The sequence below is a fragment of the Ornithodoros turicata genome, chromosome 3 (assembly GCF_037126465.1).
Source record: "Ornithodoros turicata isolate Travis chromosome 3, ASM3712646v1, whole genome shotgun sequence".
NCBI classification, from domain to species: domain Eukaryota; kingdom Metazoa; phylum Arthropoda; class Arachnida; order Ixodida; family Argasidae; genus Ornithodoros; species Ornithodoros turicata.
Genome location: NC_088203.1, coordinates 34,117,137 through 34,132,234, shown reverse-complemented (window position 1 = coordinate 34,132,234; position 15,098 = coordinate 34,117,137). Strand labels below are relative to the sequence as shown.

The following is a 15,098-nucleotide window of genomic DNA, read 5'->3' as shown; positions in this document are numbered from 1 at the left end:
AAGGAAATAACTACCTTTGTAAGAACGAATCCAACTTCCATGGAGCCGGCATGACGTGACCGTCCATGAGGAGATCCAACTTCTTTCTCTTTATTTTCGATGACCATCGTGCTGACCATCTGGTCCGCATGCTCATGCCGATATGGCCGTAACAACACAACATTCTCCCCCCCTACAAAAAGTCCTTGTGAAATACCCAACGCAGACGTATACTGAAACGCGACAAATAAAAGTGAGTCTTAATGAACGACGGGGTCCCCGTATCTTTTTGGAGGACGTCTATGTCTCGGAGGCCGCAGACGTGTCTGCTGTCCTGCACCTTCGTTCGAAGGCAAACGTGATCCTGCCCCTGGCACATCAGTTGGCGCACCGATGCCAGTAGCAGGGGGGTAAACTTGTGGTGCCGCTTCTTGATTGGCCTCGTGTTGTGACTGGGATACAGGGACATCGGAGGCATCCATAGCAGTAGTAATGTAGGTGGGATAATCCAGCCTGAAGGATTCCGTGGAAGGTGTGGGGTTGCTGCTTGCTGGTTGAATAGCCGCTGGTGCGAACTTTGATGCGTTCCATGTGTTGCCGTCGGCTAGTTGGAACGAGTACCTCCCTTTTTGTCGGATGATTTTGAGTGGCTTGGAGAATGACGGCATTCCTTTTGGAGTGAATCCTGGTTTGCGTACCCGAACGTAATCTCCTACTTTATATTTTGGCGCTTTGGCACTACGTTTCTGGTCCGTGTAGGTCTTGCTCTGTTGCTGATGCCTGCGCACGCGTTCACGTAAATTGGTCATTGCTGCAGCAGGATCATCCTCAAGTAAAGATGACGGTATCCCAACGATGTCCAGTCGTGTCCGTGGTTTCCTGCCATGTAAAAGTTCAGCAGGTGATTTTCCGGTAGTTGCATGCGGGGTACATCTGTACACTCCCAGGTACTCGGTGACGGTTTGTCGCAGTGGTCTTCCTTCCAAGAACGTGGCTTGAACATAGTTTTTCAGAACTCTATTAAACCTTTCAACAAGCCCGTTTGCACGTGGATAATACAGAGATGAAAATGAATGTTGAATGCCTCTATCCCTGAGGAACTGTTCAAACTGATGTGAAATGAACTGGGGTCCGTGATCGGACACCAGGTTGTCCGGATAGCCTTCACGTGCAAACACTGATCTCAGGAAGTCCAAAATTGTTGATGCTGTCACATTCGCGCAGAACTTGACCTCTGGCCATTTAGAAAAATAGTCCACCATCACGATGGCGTATCTGCAGTCAGGAGGAGCTTTTTCAAAAGGGCCCATTATGTCCACAGCTACCTTCTTCCATGGTCTGCTCGGAAACGGAATGGGTTGCAGTGGCGTGTCAGCCGTCTTCGCACTTTTATCGGCGTCTTGACAAATATGACACGACTTGACAGCATTCTCAACTTGTTTATCCATCTGTGGCCACCAGTATTTCTCCCTTAAACGCTGCTTGGTGCGCACGATGCCTGGGTGCGATTCATGAGCTAGCTGTATGAGATGTCCCGTGAACGCTGGTGGTACCACTATGCGATCTCCACGTATTAGGAGGTCTTCGAATACCGTGAGTTCCTCTTGAACTCGAAAAAATGGCTGATGACTTGGTATCAAGTCTTGCTTTAACGGCCATCCTTCCATCACAAACTCCATGACTTGTTTCAAGATCGGATCATTCCGTGATGCTAATTGAAGGTCTGTCTTCGCTACAGACGTTTCGATTTGGCCAACAAAGTCGAATTCCTGATTAAGCTCTTCAGTCTGGGCATCGTGTGACAGGGGCAATCGCGACAGCGCATCTGCTATTTTGTTGTCGGTACCACGGCAGTACTCGACTGTGAAATTGTAACGAAGAAGGCGCTCTGTCCATCTACTAAGTCGCAGTGGACGTCTTCCTGTGCCGCGTGCCGATAGCAATGTCACCAAGGCTTGGTGATCTGTGCGAATAAGAAAAGGACGACCCCAAAGGTAGACGTGCCAGTGCTCGCACGCCCATAGGCATGCCAGCGCTTCTCTTTCCGCTACAGCATACTTGCGCTCTTGCGAAGAAAGGGTACGTGAAGCAAAAGCAACTGTCCGATACATATTGCCTTGCATTTGCTGCAGAACAGCTCCTAACCCGTACGAAGAAGCGTCTGTCGTGACGATTACTGGTAGTGTAGGGTCGAACGGGTGGAGGACACGGTCTTCTCTGAAGAGTGACTTCACAGCATTGAAACTGTCATTGACAATGTCTGTCCACAGGAAGGGTTGATTTTTTCGTAGTAGGGCACGCATAGGCTCCACGAGCGTAGCAAAGTTTGGGACGAACTTTGAGTAAAAACCTACAAGTCCCAAAAACGAACGTAGGGTAGCAACATCGTTTGGTGCTGGTGCATGTGTAATTGCTTCCACTTGAGAACGAAGCGGACGTAATCCATGAGTGCTTACGTGGTGCCCTAAGAATTCAAGCTCCTGTGTCTCGAACACACATTTTGCATTGAGCTTCAATCCGGTTGAGCGAATGACGGTGAGCACTCTTCGAAGATTTTCTTGATGTTCCGCTTTGTGTCTCCCAAACACAATGATGTCGTCGATGTAACATAATACTCTGGAGCAATCCTTGAGTATCAAAGACATCATTCTTTGAAACATGGCGGGCGCAGATGAAAGTCCGAAGCAGACCCGTTTGAATCTGTAGAGTCCATCATGGGTAATAAATGTGGTCAAGCTCCTACTTTCAGGATGCAGAAGGACTTGATGGTACGCTGACGTTAAATCGATTCGAGAGAAGTACTGAGCTCCTGCTAGCGCGTTCAGCAGTTCCTCTGTATGTGGAAGAGGGAACAGGTCTGGTATGATGGCTTTGTTCACCTCACGAAGGTCCACACAAAGGCGAATCTTTCCATCCTTTTTTGGAATTACTACAATGGGGGAAACCCATTCTGACGCCTCAACCCGTTCTATTATGTCTTCCTTTTCAAGGCGACGCAGCTCTTCCGTAACAGCGTCGCGAACTGCCAATGGAAGTCGACGTAGTTTAGCAATTACGGGTGGGACATCTTGACGAACTTTCACCTTGTGGGTAAATCCCTTAGCCAAACCCAGCTCTGTTGAAAATAGTCTTGAGAAGTCCTGTGCAAGTGAGTCTGGTAGCATTGATGAAGCGAAGGACGTTTCATAGCAGCTGAGTGTTCCACCTTCAATATGTATGCCGAGTCCTTTGATGGCGTCAAGTCCCAATAACGTTGTTCCTCTGGAAACTACGAAAAAGCGAACAGCATGGTGTTTGTCTTCGTAAGTGACGGCAGCCTCGAAGCACCCCTTTACATCAATCTTCCGTCTTGAGTAATCCACTAAAGCAGTACGTGGTGGAACCAAAGTGAAACGATGAGCGAAATGTCTCCTGAAGAGATCTTCTTGCAGAAAGGATACTGACGATCCCGTATCAATTAAGAACTTTACCGGTACAGTTTCAAGACGCGCTTCGATGAAGAGACCTTGCCCTTCCTTTGAAGGTACCACGACATTTAGAACTTCATCCTCCTCTGTAGAAAGCTCCTGTACTTTCGTCGGTGTCTTCGACGCTCGACAAACTGTGGCGTAGTGACCAACCTTGCCACAGCTGTTGCAACGCTTGTGAAACGCTGGACAATTCGAAGCATTTGCGAGATGCTGCGTTGACCCGCACCGATGGCAGCGTAGTCTTTGCGCTCCGTCCTTGCGCTGAGAGTTCTTGGAATGATGCAGCTGGCGCGTTTGTCCTTTACTTTGACGCCCTCGGGTCTTCGACGCCGGAGCGTTGCCGATGGCTTGAACGACATCACCATGTACGAAGGACTGGGTTTCGTCCGATACCCTTTTACAATGCTTTGCCATGTCCACGGCACGAGAAAACGTTAGAGCCGATCCGTCAAGGAGAAGCCTCCCACGTATTTGCTGCGAATATACTCCTTGTACAAATTGGTCTCGCAAGTTGTCTTCAGTTTGGGCGCCAAAGTTGCATGAAGCGGATAACTCCCGTAAGGCCAAAACAAAATCGTCAATGCTCTCGCCCGGTAGCTGAGTTCTTCTCCTGAAGTTGTGGCGTTCCGTCACCACGTTGATGGTGGTAGCGAAGTAAGCATCTAAAGTACGTAGGGCCGTTTCGTACTCGTCAGGGACAGGCGTCACTGTACCTGACACGGTACTTGTAGACGGTGTTGCGCCGGCTTCACGTGATGCAGTTTGCGCAGCTTCGTGTACTACTTCTGGAAGCGTATTATAAATGCGAAGGGCTTCTATCCCCAAGCAATGTAGAAGGATTTGCTTCTTCCTTTTTGATGTGGATTCCTCAGCTCCTGAGGCTCCCAAGAAATTGCAGAAAAGTTGTCTCCATTGCGTCCATGGAACGTTAGGCTTGCCGGGAGTGGATAAGAACGTGGGCGGAGGCGTAATACCGCCGAAGCTCATGATGAATCTTCAACGTGGTGCAGTTCCTTCTCTTCTCAAAACCCTCGTCGCCAATGTGGTGTCGGTCGGAAGGAAATAACTACCTTTGTAAGAATGAATCCAACTTCCATGGAGCCGGCATGACGCGACCGTCCATGAGGAGATCAACTTCTTTCTCTTTATTTTCGATGACCATCGTGCTGACCATCTGGTCCGCATGCTCATGCCGATATGGCCGTAACAACACAACAGTTACCACATCATATTGGTCCTAAATTTGCAGAGCTCCCCTATCTCGGACGCAACTGTCATTTCTCTTTATTGCTCTTCCGATCCTACCTTCTCAGAGATTAGTGTGGTTCACCATACACTGCATGGGCACTGCCTTTCTCTACTCATGCTTTCGGTTTCTTGTTCTGTTGAATAAATCTTCACTTGAGTTTGCAGCCATCACGCTGTCTACTGTGTTTGCCCCTCATCTATATTGATGTGCTATAACGGTATAGCACATCAACATGCCAACAACTACCAAACAACCTTGCCTAGACCTACTTTTGGATGGAAACTACACACGATGTGGTAACATCCACATATATAAAGTTGTAGTCGACGGAGATGTGCTGTTTTTGTACAACCTTCATTGTACATTTCTTTTGTCTCACTTAGCGTGCCTGAAGAAATGTTCTCATCTTCATCAAGATGACAGGTCATTCTTTGATCTGCAGCATTATTGTTCCTGTAACCTTTTCACCAACAGAGAATACAAAAGTGAACAAATGGTAAAATATAACTAGCTTGTTAAATTCAAAAGCAAAAGACAAACCTGTTTATAGGTCTTTTGTTTATTTTGTTGCAGGTTTTACAACTCTATCAAGTACGTCAAAACATCAGAGGGCAGGAAGTCCTACTCTGTTTCCTAAATCCCTGGACAATAAAAAAGAAAGATATAGTTTGAGTTGTGACAAAACGTTGCTTCTGCTCTTATATTATATTTCAATCAAATGTTACGATGCATTTGTAGTGTACACTGAAGCCAGTTTCAATTTGCAGGGCTGTCAAAAGTACTTTACAAAAGTACATCTCAATTACAGTAACAGAGAACTTATGCAATAAATTATTTAGCCATTTTGGAGTACTATGCACACCAATGGTGCATGGTTAACTTTGAACCCAGACCAAGGGTTAATAATAATTGAAGTCAGCCCTCAAGTCCTTCTTTACAAATGTTAGTTGGTGACGTGATAATGAATCAGTTACAAGTACTCCGTTTAGCAAAACAGAGTTAATTAAGTGTTAAATCCCAATCTTGGTTCAAATATTAATTGACATTTGGAAACGTGGTCACTAAGAAGTATACTAAAAGGTTATGAACACAGTTCAGCTAAATGACACTGATGAAAATTATCTTACTTCTCACATATACAATTGAGACATGAGTATAACCTACAAATACATCTATGCCCACAGGTTACTTAACCCTCCAGGAGCAAACTAGTAATTATAATATGCTGTGACAGCAAAGAAAAAGCAATGAGAAAAACTTGCAGCAAGCACGAAATGAAAATATGCTGACATCAACATTTCTACAAGTTTGCGCACTGATGGGAAAGCATCCCTAATTGCATGCATGACGCAGATCGAGATCCAGTGGAGTACTTTCTATTGTATTTTCTCGGAGCACCCCATATCCTTCTTGTGAATGGAAGACAGGTGGTATAACGGAATTTCCTGCAGAAATAAGGGCTTTCCGTCCAGTTTGCCGTTCAAGTAGCGCGTAAAGACCACACGGCGCTGCCGTGTATGTTGCCATGCTCTTCGGTTTCTCGGATGTATGTATAAGACACTTGCAGTACTTCGGTGTCAAGGCACAGTATTTCGAAATATTCGTTAGTTCTGATGCAATTGTCTGTCTGCCTTCCACACGAGTTCTCTACCTCTCGGCAGTAAAAACCGTAGTATCCATCCGTAGTATCCGTCGGTTTGCATTTCACACATAAACACCTGCACGACGAAAAAACAGCGCTTGTTTCGGCTTACACAAGTGCTTCTCCCTGATACATGGAAGTTTCACAAAGCAGTCCATGTTCACGGCAGGGTGAGCTACTGCTGAGGACGAATATGTGACTCCGACTAATCTCTGGACGAGGAATCTTCTGCTGCGAAGAACACACTTTCCACCACGCTAACGCACGAACAACAGTTCTGTGTGAGCGACAGTTCTCGAATGCGGAATTCCAGCGCATCATGTTCAAGAGGATCCACGTTCTCGACGTAGAAAGTGGTCACAAATGCCCACTGCCATTTTCGTTTTCGTCGGATTAGCGCCCGGAAGTGCGCGTATTACATGCGTCCTCGACAGATGGCGCGAGGTCATGCAATTGTTGACAGACTGCTCGGCTTCCTACTAGGTCCATGGACATGCAATTATGGAAAATTCGATTACAGAAAAACTACAGCGATTTCAGCGGAGTTCTTTGACATTTGAACTTTTGAAGGTTCAAGCTTTTCGCTGAACATAAAGTTTCAATAGGTTTATATTCACTTTTCGGTCCCTTTAAAGGCGACTTGGACTGTAACTCATCTAACGTCATTTATGTCATTCAGTGCAACATGTGCAAGGCACAATACGTAGGCCAGACCAAAACATCATTTCGGATCAGATTGAACAACCACCGGTCTGACGTTACAAAGAAGCCAAACCTCCCGGTTTCTTGCCATTTCAAACAACCAGGACATTCAATAAATGATGTGTCACTTTTTATTCTTCAGTCAAATTTTAGCTCAGATCGAAGCAGGGAACAACGCGAATCTTATCTCATTTACAAATTCCAATAAATCATTAACGAAGGTCCCGGTGTACTTTCAACAATAAGGAATGTGGTCGCATAGATGGGTTATACTTTCCCGTTTTTCCTTTTCCTTTTTCGTTTGTTGTGTTTTTTTCTTTTCAGCTAAGGCCTAAGCAAAGCTCACGTACCCTGAGCTGACTCCCCAAGAAGCACGACATCACCACCCGGACTTGACCTTGTGGAATATTCCAGTATCTGACTCACTGACGACAGCCACGTGGCGTACTTGCATCGTTTGTGACGTCACTTACCCAACCTATTTAAGCAATCTGTGACCCCCTGCGTCCCTTTTGTCCTGACGAAGACAGTGCCTCCGCCGAAACGTCAACCCCTTGCCCATTTTGCTTTTTAACGTTTCCCTACGTAATAAACTAGTGTTTCTAACTCCCCTAAAATCTGTTTCCGCGTCTTTTTCCTTCCACTTCACATATACAAAGGGAAAATAGCCGAACCTCTGTGGCTGCACGTTGAGCATATGTTTACAATTTGATCGTGCACTCCCAGCCGATGACAGCTGTTTCGCTCTACTTGAAGCTCGTCAGCCCAGCGCAGGGAACTGACACGATCTTGGGTCGGCGCTAACAGTGCGTCTCGGCGAGACGTCAACGTTCCACGGTGACGGCGCCACCTGTGGATGCCGCAGTGCAAGCCAGCAAGTACATATACAAAGGAAAAACAGCCGAAGCTCTGTGGCTGCATGTTTAGCATATGTTTACCATTTGATCGTGCACTCCCAGCCGAGGACAGCTGTTTCGCTCTACTTGGAGCTCGTCAGCCCAGCGCAGGGAAGTGACACGATCTTGGGTCGGCGCTAACAGTGCGTCTCGGCGAGACGTCAATGTTCCACGGTGACGGAGCCACCTGTGGAGGCCGCAGTGCAAGCCAGCAAGTACATATACAAAGGGAAAACAGCCGAAGCTCTGTGGCTGCACGTTTAGCATATGTTTACCATTTGATCGTGCACTCCCAGCCGAGGACAGCTGTTTCGCTCTACTTGGAGCTCGTCAGCCCGGCGCAGGGAAGTGACACGATCTTGGGTTGGCGCTAACAGTGCGTCTCGGCGAGACGTCAATGATCCACGGTGACGGAGCCACCTGTGGAGGCCGCAGTGCAAGCCAGCAAGTACATATACAAAGGAAAATAGCCGAAGCTCTGTGACTGCACGTTTAGCATATGTTTACCATTTGATCGTGCACTCCCAGCCGAGGACTGCTGTTTAGCTCTACTTGGAGCTCGTCAGCCCGGCGCAGGGAAGTGACACGATCTTGGGTCGGCGCTAACAGTGCGTCTCGGCGAGACGTCAATGTTCCACGGTGACGGAGCCACCTGTGGAGGCCGCAGTGCAAGCAAGCAAGTACATATACAAAGGAAAATAGCCGAAGCTCTGTGACTGCACGTTTAGCATATGTTTACCATTTGATCGTGCACTCCCAGCCGAGGACAGCTGTTTCGCTCTAGTTGGAGCTCGTCAGCCCGGCGCAGGGAAGTGACACAATCTTGGGTCGGCGCTAACAGTGCGTCTCGGCGAGACGTCAATGTTCCACGGTGACGGAGCCACCTGTGGAGTCCGCAGTGCAAGCCAGCAAGTACATATACAAAGGAAAATAGCCGAAGCTCTGTGGCTGCACGTTTAACATATGTTTACCATTTGATCGTGCACTCCCAGCCGATGACAGCTGTTTCGCTCTACTTGGAGCTCGTCAGCCCGGCGCAGGGAAGTGACACGATCTTGGGTCGGCGCTAACAGTGCGTCTCGGCGAGACGTCAATGTTCCACGGTGACGGAGCCACCTGTGGAGGCCGCAGTGCAAGCCAGCAAGTATATATACAAAGGAAAATAGTCGAAGCTCTGTGACTGCACGTTGAGCATATGTTTACCATTTGATCGTGCACTCCCAGCCGAGGACAGCTGTTTCGCTCTACTTGGAGCTCGTCAGCCCGGCGCAGGGAAGTGACACGATCTTGGGTTGGCGCTAACAGTGCGTCTCGGCGAGACGTCAATGTTCCACGGTGACGGAGCCACCTGTGGAGGCCGCAGGGCAAGCCAGCAAGTACATATACAAAGGAAAATAGCCGAAGCTCTGTGACTGCACGTTGAGCATATGTTTACAATTTGATCGCGCACTCCCAGCCGAGGACAGCTGTTTCGCTCTACTTGGAGCTCGTCAGCCTGGCGCAGGGAAGTGACACGATCTTGGGTCGGGGCTAACAGTGCGTCTAGGCGAGACGTCAATGTTCCACGGTGACGGCGCCACCTGTGGAGGCCGCAGTGCAAGCCAGCAAGTACATATACAAAGGGAAAACAGCCGAAGCTCTGTGGCTGCACGTTTAGCATATGTTTACCATTTGATCGTGCACTCCCAGCCGAGGACAGCTGTTTCGCTCTACTTGGAGCTCGTCAGCCCGGCGCAGGGAAGTGACACGATCTTGGGTCGGCGCTAACAGTGCGTCTCGGCGAGACGTCAATGTTCCACGGTGACGGAGCCACCCGTGGAGGCCGCCGTGCAAGCAAGCAAGTACATATACAAAGGAAAATAGCCGGAGCTCTGTGACTGCACGTTTAGCATATGTTTACCATTTGATCGTGCACTCCCAGCCGAGGACAGCTGTTTCGCTCTACTTGGAGCTCGTCAGCCCGGCGCAGGGAAGTGACACGATCTTGGGTCGGCGCTAACAGTGCGTCTCGGCGAGACGTCACTGTTCCACGGTGACGGAGCCACCTGTGGAGGCCGCAGTGCAAGCCAGCAAGTATATGTACTTGCTGGCTTGCATATATATGCTGGAAGAAGGGGGTTCGGGCGACCGCGAAATTAAATTGGTACTAACAAAATCAGACGCAGACAACGAATATGTAGGAAGTAGGAAAAGGGGGAGTTATTTATTTACTGGTGGAAAGTTAAGGGGGGAAGTCAACATTGCGGCGGAAGCTCCGCCTTCCTCAGGACTGAAGAATAACAAATGGCACTTGGAGTTTTATACAATGCTACAATGACGTCACAATCGTGGGGTCCCGCCACCTAGCGGCCATCAGCAGGTCAAGTACACGGAAGTGGTTGAGTCATGTCTGGTGGAGAGGCCATCGTCAGGGAAGTGGGATGGAATCCAAGGGCTGTGAACTGTCGCCCTGCAAAGAAAAGGTGAACAGGAAGCAGTACACTATCTAAGCAGATAAGTTTCTTATTGTTGACAGTACACCAGGGTCCTCGTTTATGGTAGATTGGAATTTGTAGATAAGGTAAGATTCGCGCTGTTCTCGGCACCGGTCGGAACTGAAGTTTGTTTGAAGAAGGAAAATTGAAACATCGTTAATTGAATGACCTGGCAGGCTAAAATGGCGTGAAACTGGAAGATTCGGTTTTTTCGTCACGTCACAATCACCGGTCGGACGTGACAAAAAACCGAATCTTCCAGTTTCACGCCATTTTAGACAGCCAGGTCATTCAATTAACGATGTTTGAATTTTCTCTCCACCGGACATGACTCAACCACTTCCTTGTACTTGACCTGCTGATGGCCGCCAGGTGGAGGGATCCCCCGATTGTGACGACATTGTAGCATTGTATAAAACTCCAAGTGTCATTTGTTATTCTTCAGTCCTGACGGTTGCGGAGCTTCCGCCGTAACGTTGACTTCCCCCTTAACTTTCCACCAGCAAATAAATAGCTCCCCCTTTTCCTACTTCCTAGATCTTCGTTGTCTGCCTCTGATTTTGTTAGTACCTATATATATATATATATATATATAGGTTAAAGAGGTTGATATATCAGACGGCTGTGAAGTTGAATAAAAGTTTAATAATAAGACGTGGAGGAATGATTACAGGAAAGTTAACAAAAACTAGTTTATTTAGTGGGTAATTTAACACAAAGATTATAAGACTATGAGACGTTTAAAAGAACGGTCGACGTTTCGACAGTGGCACTGTCTTCGTCAGGACTAAAGTGTTAAGCCATGTAGCACATGGCTTAAGTAGGTTCTTGGAGTGAGGTCACGGTTGGTAGAGGTGCGCCACGTGGCGGTCGCCTACCAACCGTGACCTCACTCCAAGAACCTACTTAAAGGTCAGATATGCCGATTTTGAAGTGCCGCAGAACTGAGCGATCCTCGCGCTGTGTGTTCATTAGCGAACACTGAATATGTGTGCGAAATATCTTGGTCCAACTGTTCGTACTTTTTTAGAAAACATTTTTTTTTAGTTCCCACGCCCGCACGTTGACCGTCGCAAACCCTGCGCACTGGCGCACCGACGTCACTCCTCTCGGTTCATCTGTCTTTGGCTTGGCATGAACTCTTGGCTTGGCCGCTTGGCTTCTTTCGTTTCGTCCTCTGTGCATCGTATATAAGCGAACAGCTGTTATGTTATTGCTATGCCGGAAACAAAGCATGTGAATATTTTTTTCGCACGGCGTCGTTTGGAAAGTGCACTTTCTTGTTCTGACCTTGCCTTTTATGGGCTGGAGCGATATGATACGTGATATGCCACGGCAAAGTTGTCGAAAATGCGACGGTGCTACGCTGTTAGAACAATTCATCGGAGCATTCAAGTGTTACCTATTATAAGCTGCCAAAAGACCAAGCAGTGCGAAGCTGTTGGCTGACAGCGACACCGGTGCCTGCTAAGTTCCACTCCAAGGATTTCGTCCACGAATGTTATCATATGTTACGCGCGACTCCAGAGGCAATTTGGAATCTCGGCACGAAATCGTCTGATGAAAATCTGAGGTGCCCGACACACAAATTTTGAACGTGCCACGGAGGATCAAGGCAAAAAACGAGAGCAAAAAGGTAAGTCGAGGTTCAGATATAAAAATAGCAAGCTTCATGAATCGATTGTGCAGCTGTCCTACTGCGCTTACTCTGATATAACCACGATTAACAACACAATAGTATTGATAATCTAATTTCTGAATTACCATAGGTGCATGCTGAAGGCGGAAATGAAGCAGGATCTGTCTTGCATCTGGTGCATGAACAAATTGCTGGCAAGTTAGTTGCAGTCTACCTGCCACCAACAGGATGACAATGTGATGTTATAATTTGAGTATTCACCTATGTTCCACTTTTCATGTGCGCTCTCATGCAGACATCCTGACACCACTCTTAAATCTGTCCTCAACGTTACAGCCTGTGCTTTCAGGGTGGAAAACAAAGGTCGCCATTCTGATTAGCTGCTATCTCCCTGTTCAAGCACTTGTAGAGGAGGTGGAGTTCCTCTACATCAGTCCCGACCGGCGATGATGCTATGCCACGGAAAGGCGATGACGGTGGCCTATCTCCATGGCCGCGCCGGTGGAACTGATGTAGAGGAACTCCACCTCCTCTACATTTGGTGACCCGTCTACGCGTATATAGACGATCTTCTAGTTGCCAGCACCACCGCCGAAGAACATGGCGAACACCTGCGAACACTCTTCTCCCGCCTTCAGGATAACGGCATCGTCATCAATGCCGCCAAAAGTGAATTCGGCGTACCGGAACTCGATTTATTGGGACATCGCATAAACCGACATGACATCCTTCCTTTACCGTCCAAGGGCGCCGCGATTCGGGATTTTCCTCGCCCGACTTCAGTTACGCAGCTCCGACGATTCCTTGGCTTCGTAAATTTTTACAGGCGGTTTCTGCCCTCGTGTGCTGCCACATTGGCTCCCCTCGAAGCCCTGCTCACTTCAGGCAAGAGGACCCCTTCAGCCTTCCAATGTACTCCTGACGCCCTTGCCGCTTTCGACAAGATCAAACAAGACATCGCCGACGCCACCCTTCTCATCCATCCTCGGCACGATGCACCTACCTGCATCATGGTGGATGCGTCCAGTGTTGCCGTCGGCGCGGTCCTCCAGCAGCGTGTATCTTCCGTCTGGAAGCCAATCGCTTTTTTTTCGCGGAAGCTGAAGACCCCGGAGACACGTTACAGCACATCCGGCCGGGAACTTCTCGCAATCTTCCTCACCGTGAAGCATTTCAGACATTTCCTGGAAGGCCGCCCTTTTACCGTTTACAGTGACCACAAGCCACTTACCTACGCCTTCTCATCACCTGGAACCGGATACACCCCACGCGAAATCCGGCACCTAGCTTTCATTTCCGAATTCACGACAGACATACAGCACGTAAGCGGCATCAACAATCCTGTAGCCGACGTCCTGAGTCGCTTGTGCTGCGTGGACTCAGCCCAGGACCCCTCATCAACTGTTCTCTCTCTCGACTTGCTTACATCCGCGCAGTCAACCGATGAAGACCTAGCCGCGCTCCGTTCAAACGGCACCACCAGCCTCAAGCTCGAAGAGATTCACCTTCCTGGCACGGCACGCCCCGTAATTTGTGACACGTCTCAGGGCAGTCCTCGACCATTCGTCCCTCTACCGCTCCGGCGACCGATATTCAACCATTTTCACGCCCTATTCCACTCTGGAGTGCGCGCTTCACAGAAACTCATCGGGTCACGTTACGTTTGGCCAAGGATGAACGCGGACATCAAGTCTTGGGTGCGATCTTGCGTGCCTTGTCAACTCACCAAGACCCAGCGGCACACTAGACCAGCCCCCGCATCCTTCCTGCCTCCGGATAATCGGTTTGATCACATCCACATCGATCTCGTCGGACCCCTCCCACCCTGCCAAGGCCACAAGTACATCTTCACGATCATCGACCGGTACACCCGGTGGCCCGAGGCCGTTCCTGTCCCCGACTCGACAGCACCCACCGTCGCCACCGCCCTCATTAGTGCGTGGATCGCCCGCTTCGGTGCGCCATCAGTGATCACGACCGACCGTGGGCGCCAGTTCGAGTCCGCCCTCTTCGCCTCCCTGACCAACTTGTTGGGCACCAGACGCATTCGAACAACGGCATACCATCCTGCCGCCAACGGACTCGTGGAGCGTTTCCACCGCCAACTCAAGGTTGCCCTACGCGCCAACAGAAGCACCCCATGGCCCGAGACGCTTCCCATCGCGCTCCTCGGTATCCGAGCAGCATTTAAGCCCGACCTCGGCTGCACCGTCGCCGAGATGGTTTATGGGGCAACCCTTCGACTTCCGGGCGAACTCCTCGCCCCGTCCGAAGACCCTGTGCCCGACTCGACGCTCGACTACGTTTCCCGCCTTCGTCGTATCATGGCCAACCTCCGTCCCGCCCCCACCCGCTCAGCACATTTCTCTTCCGGTTACCGGCACCCAGATTTGAGCACATGCACCCACGTTTTTGTCCGTGTCGATGCCGTGAAGAAGCCGTTGCAGCCCTCATACACGGGACCATTTCCCGTCGTCCGGAAGGACCCACATCATTTCACCATCTCTATAGACGGCCGGCAAGACACCATCTCGCTCCACCGACTGAAGCCGGCCTACCTCGAGCATTCATGCCCTCCACCCGCGCTCTCTGTTCAGAAGCTGGACGCCTGCTGCTCATCTCCGATCCTTGCTAGGCCGACAGACCCACCTCCGGCCACTCGCCACGTCGCATGGTCCCCGGCGCTTACTCGCTATCACTGCTATCGCTCTCTGCCTCCAGCAGAGCGCTAGAGGGGGGGCCCTGTAGCAGCCACACTGCCAGCGACACCGCCAGCGCCCCTGGCGCACGGGGCGCGAGAAATAAATCTCGGGCCAGTCCGGTTCAACCAGTTCTCCGTCTCCTTCCTGCCAACCGCTACACACTTTTGCTGTCTGGACACTGGTTCCTGTGTTCACTGTCTTTGTTCTGAGAGCTAAGAAAAACGGGAACTATTTATTTGTCACAACTTCACACTGGATGTGGTACTGGATTCACATGTAACCTAAAGTACCTGGATTCTACAATACTTGTGTTGAACTTGGTGCGTTACTGTGGGCAGTGACAGG

The 15,098-nt window shown here is 49.4% G+C and overlaps 1 protein-coding gene across 1 annotated transcript; it reads right to left on the bottom strand.

Annotated features, from left to right (window-relative positions):
- Nucleotides 1-239: 239 nt before the first annotated feature.
- Nucleotides 240-4,436, bottom strand: LOC135389280 (uncharacterized protein K02A2.6-like). The gene has a single exon (XM_064619343.1). It carries the CDS (start codon nt 4,434-4,436, stop codon nt 240-242), a length of 4,197 nt encoding a protein of 1,398 aa, XP_064475413.1.
- Nucleotides 4,437-15,098: the final 10,662 nt, after the last annotated feature.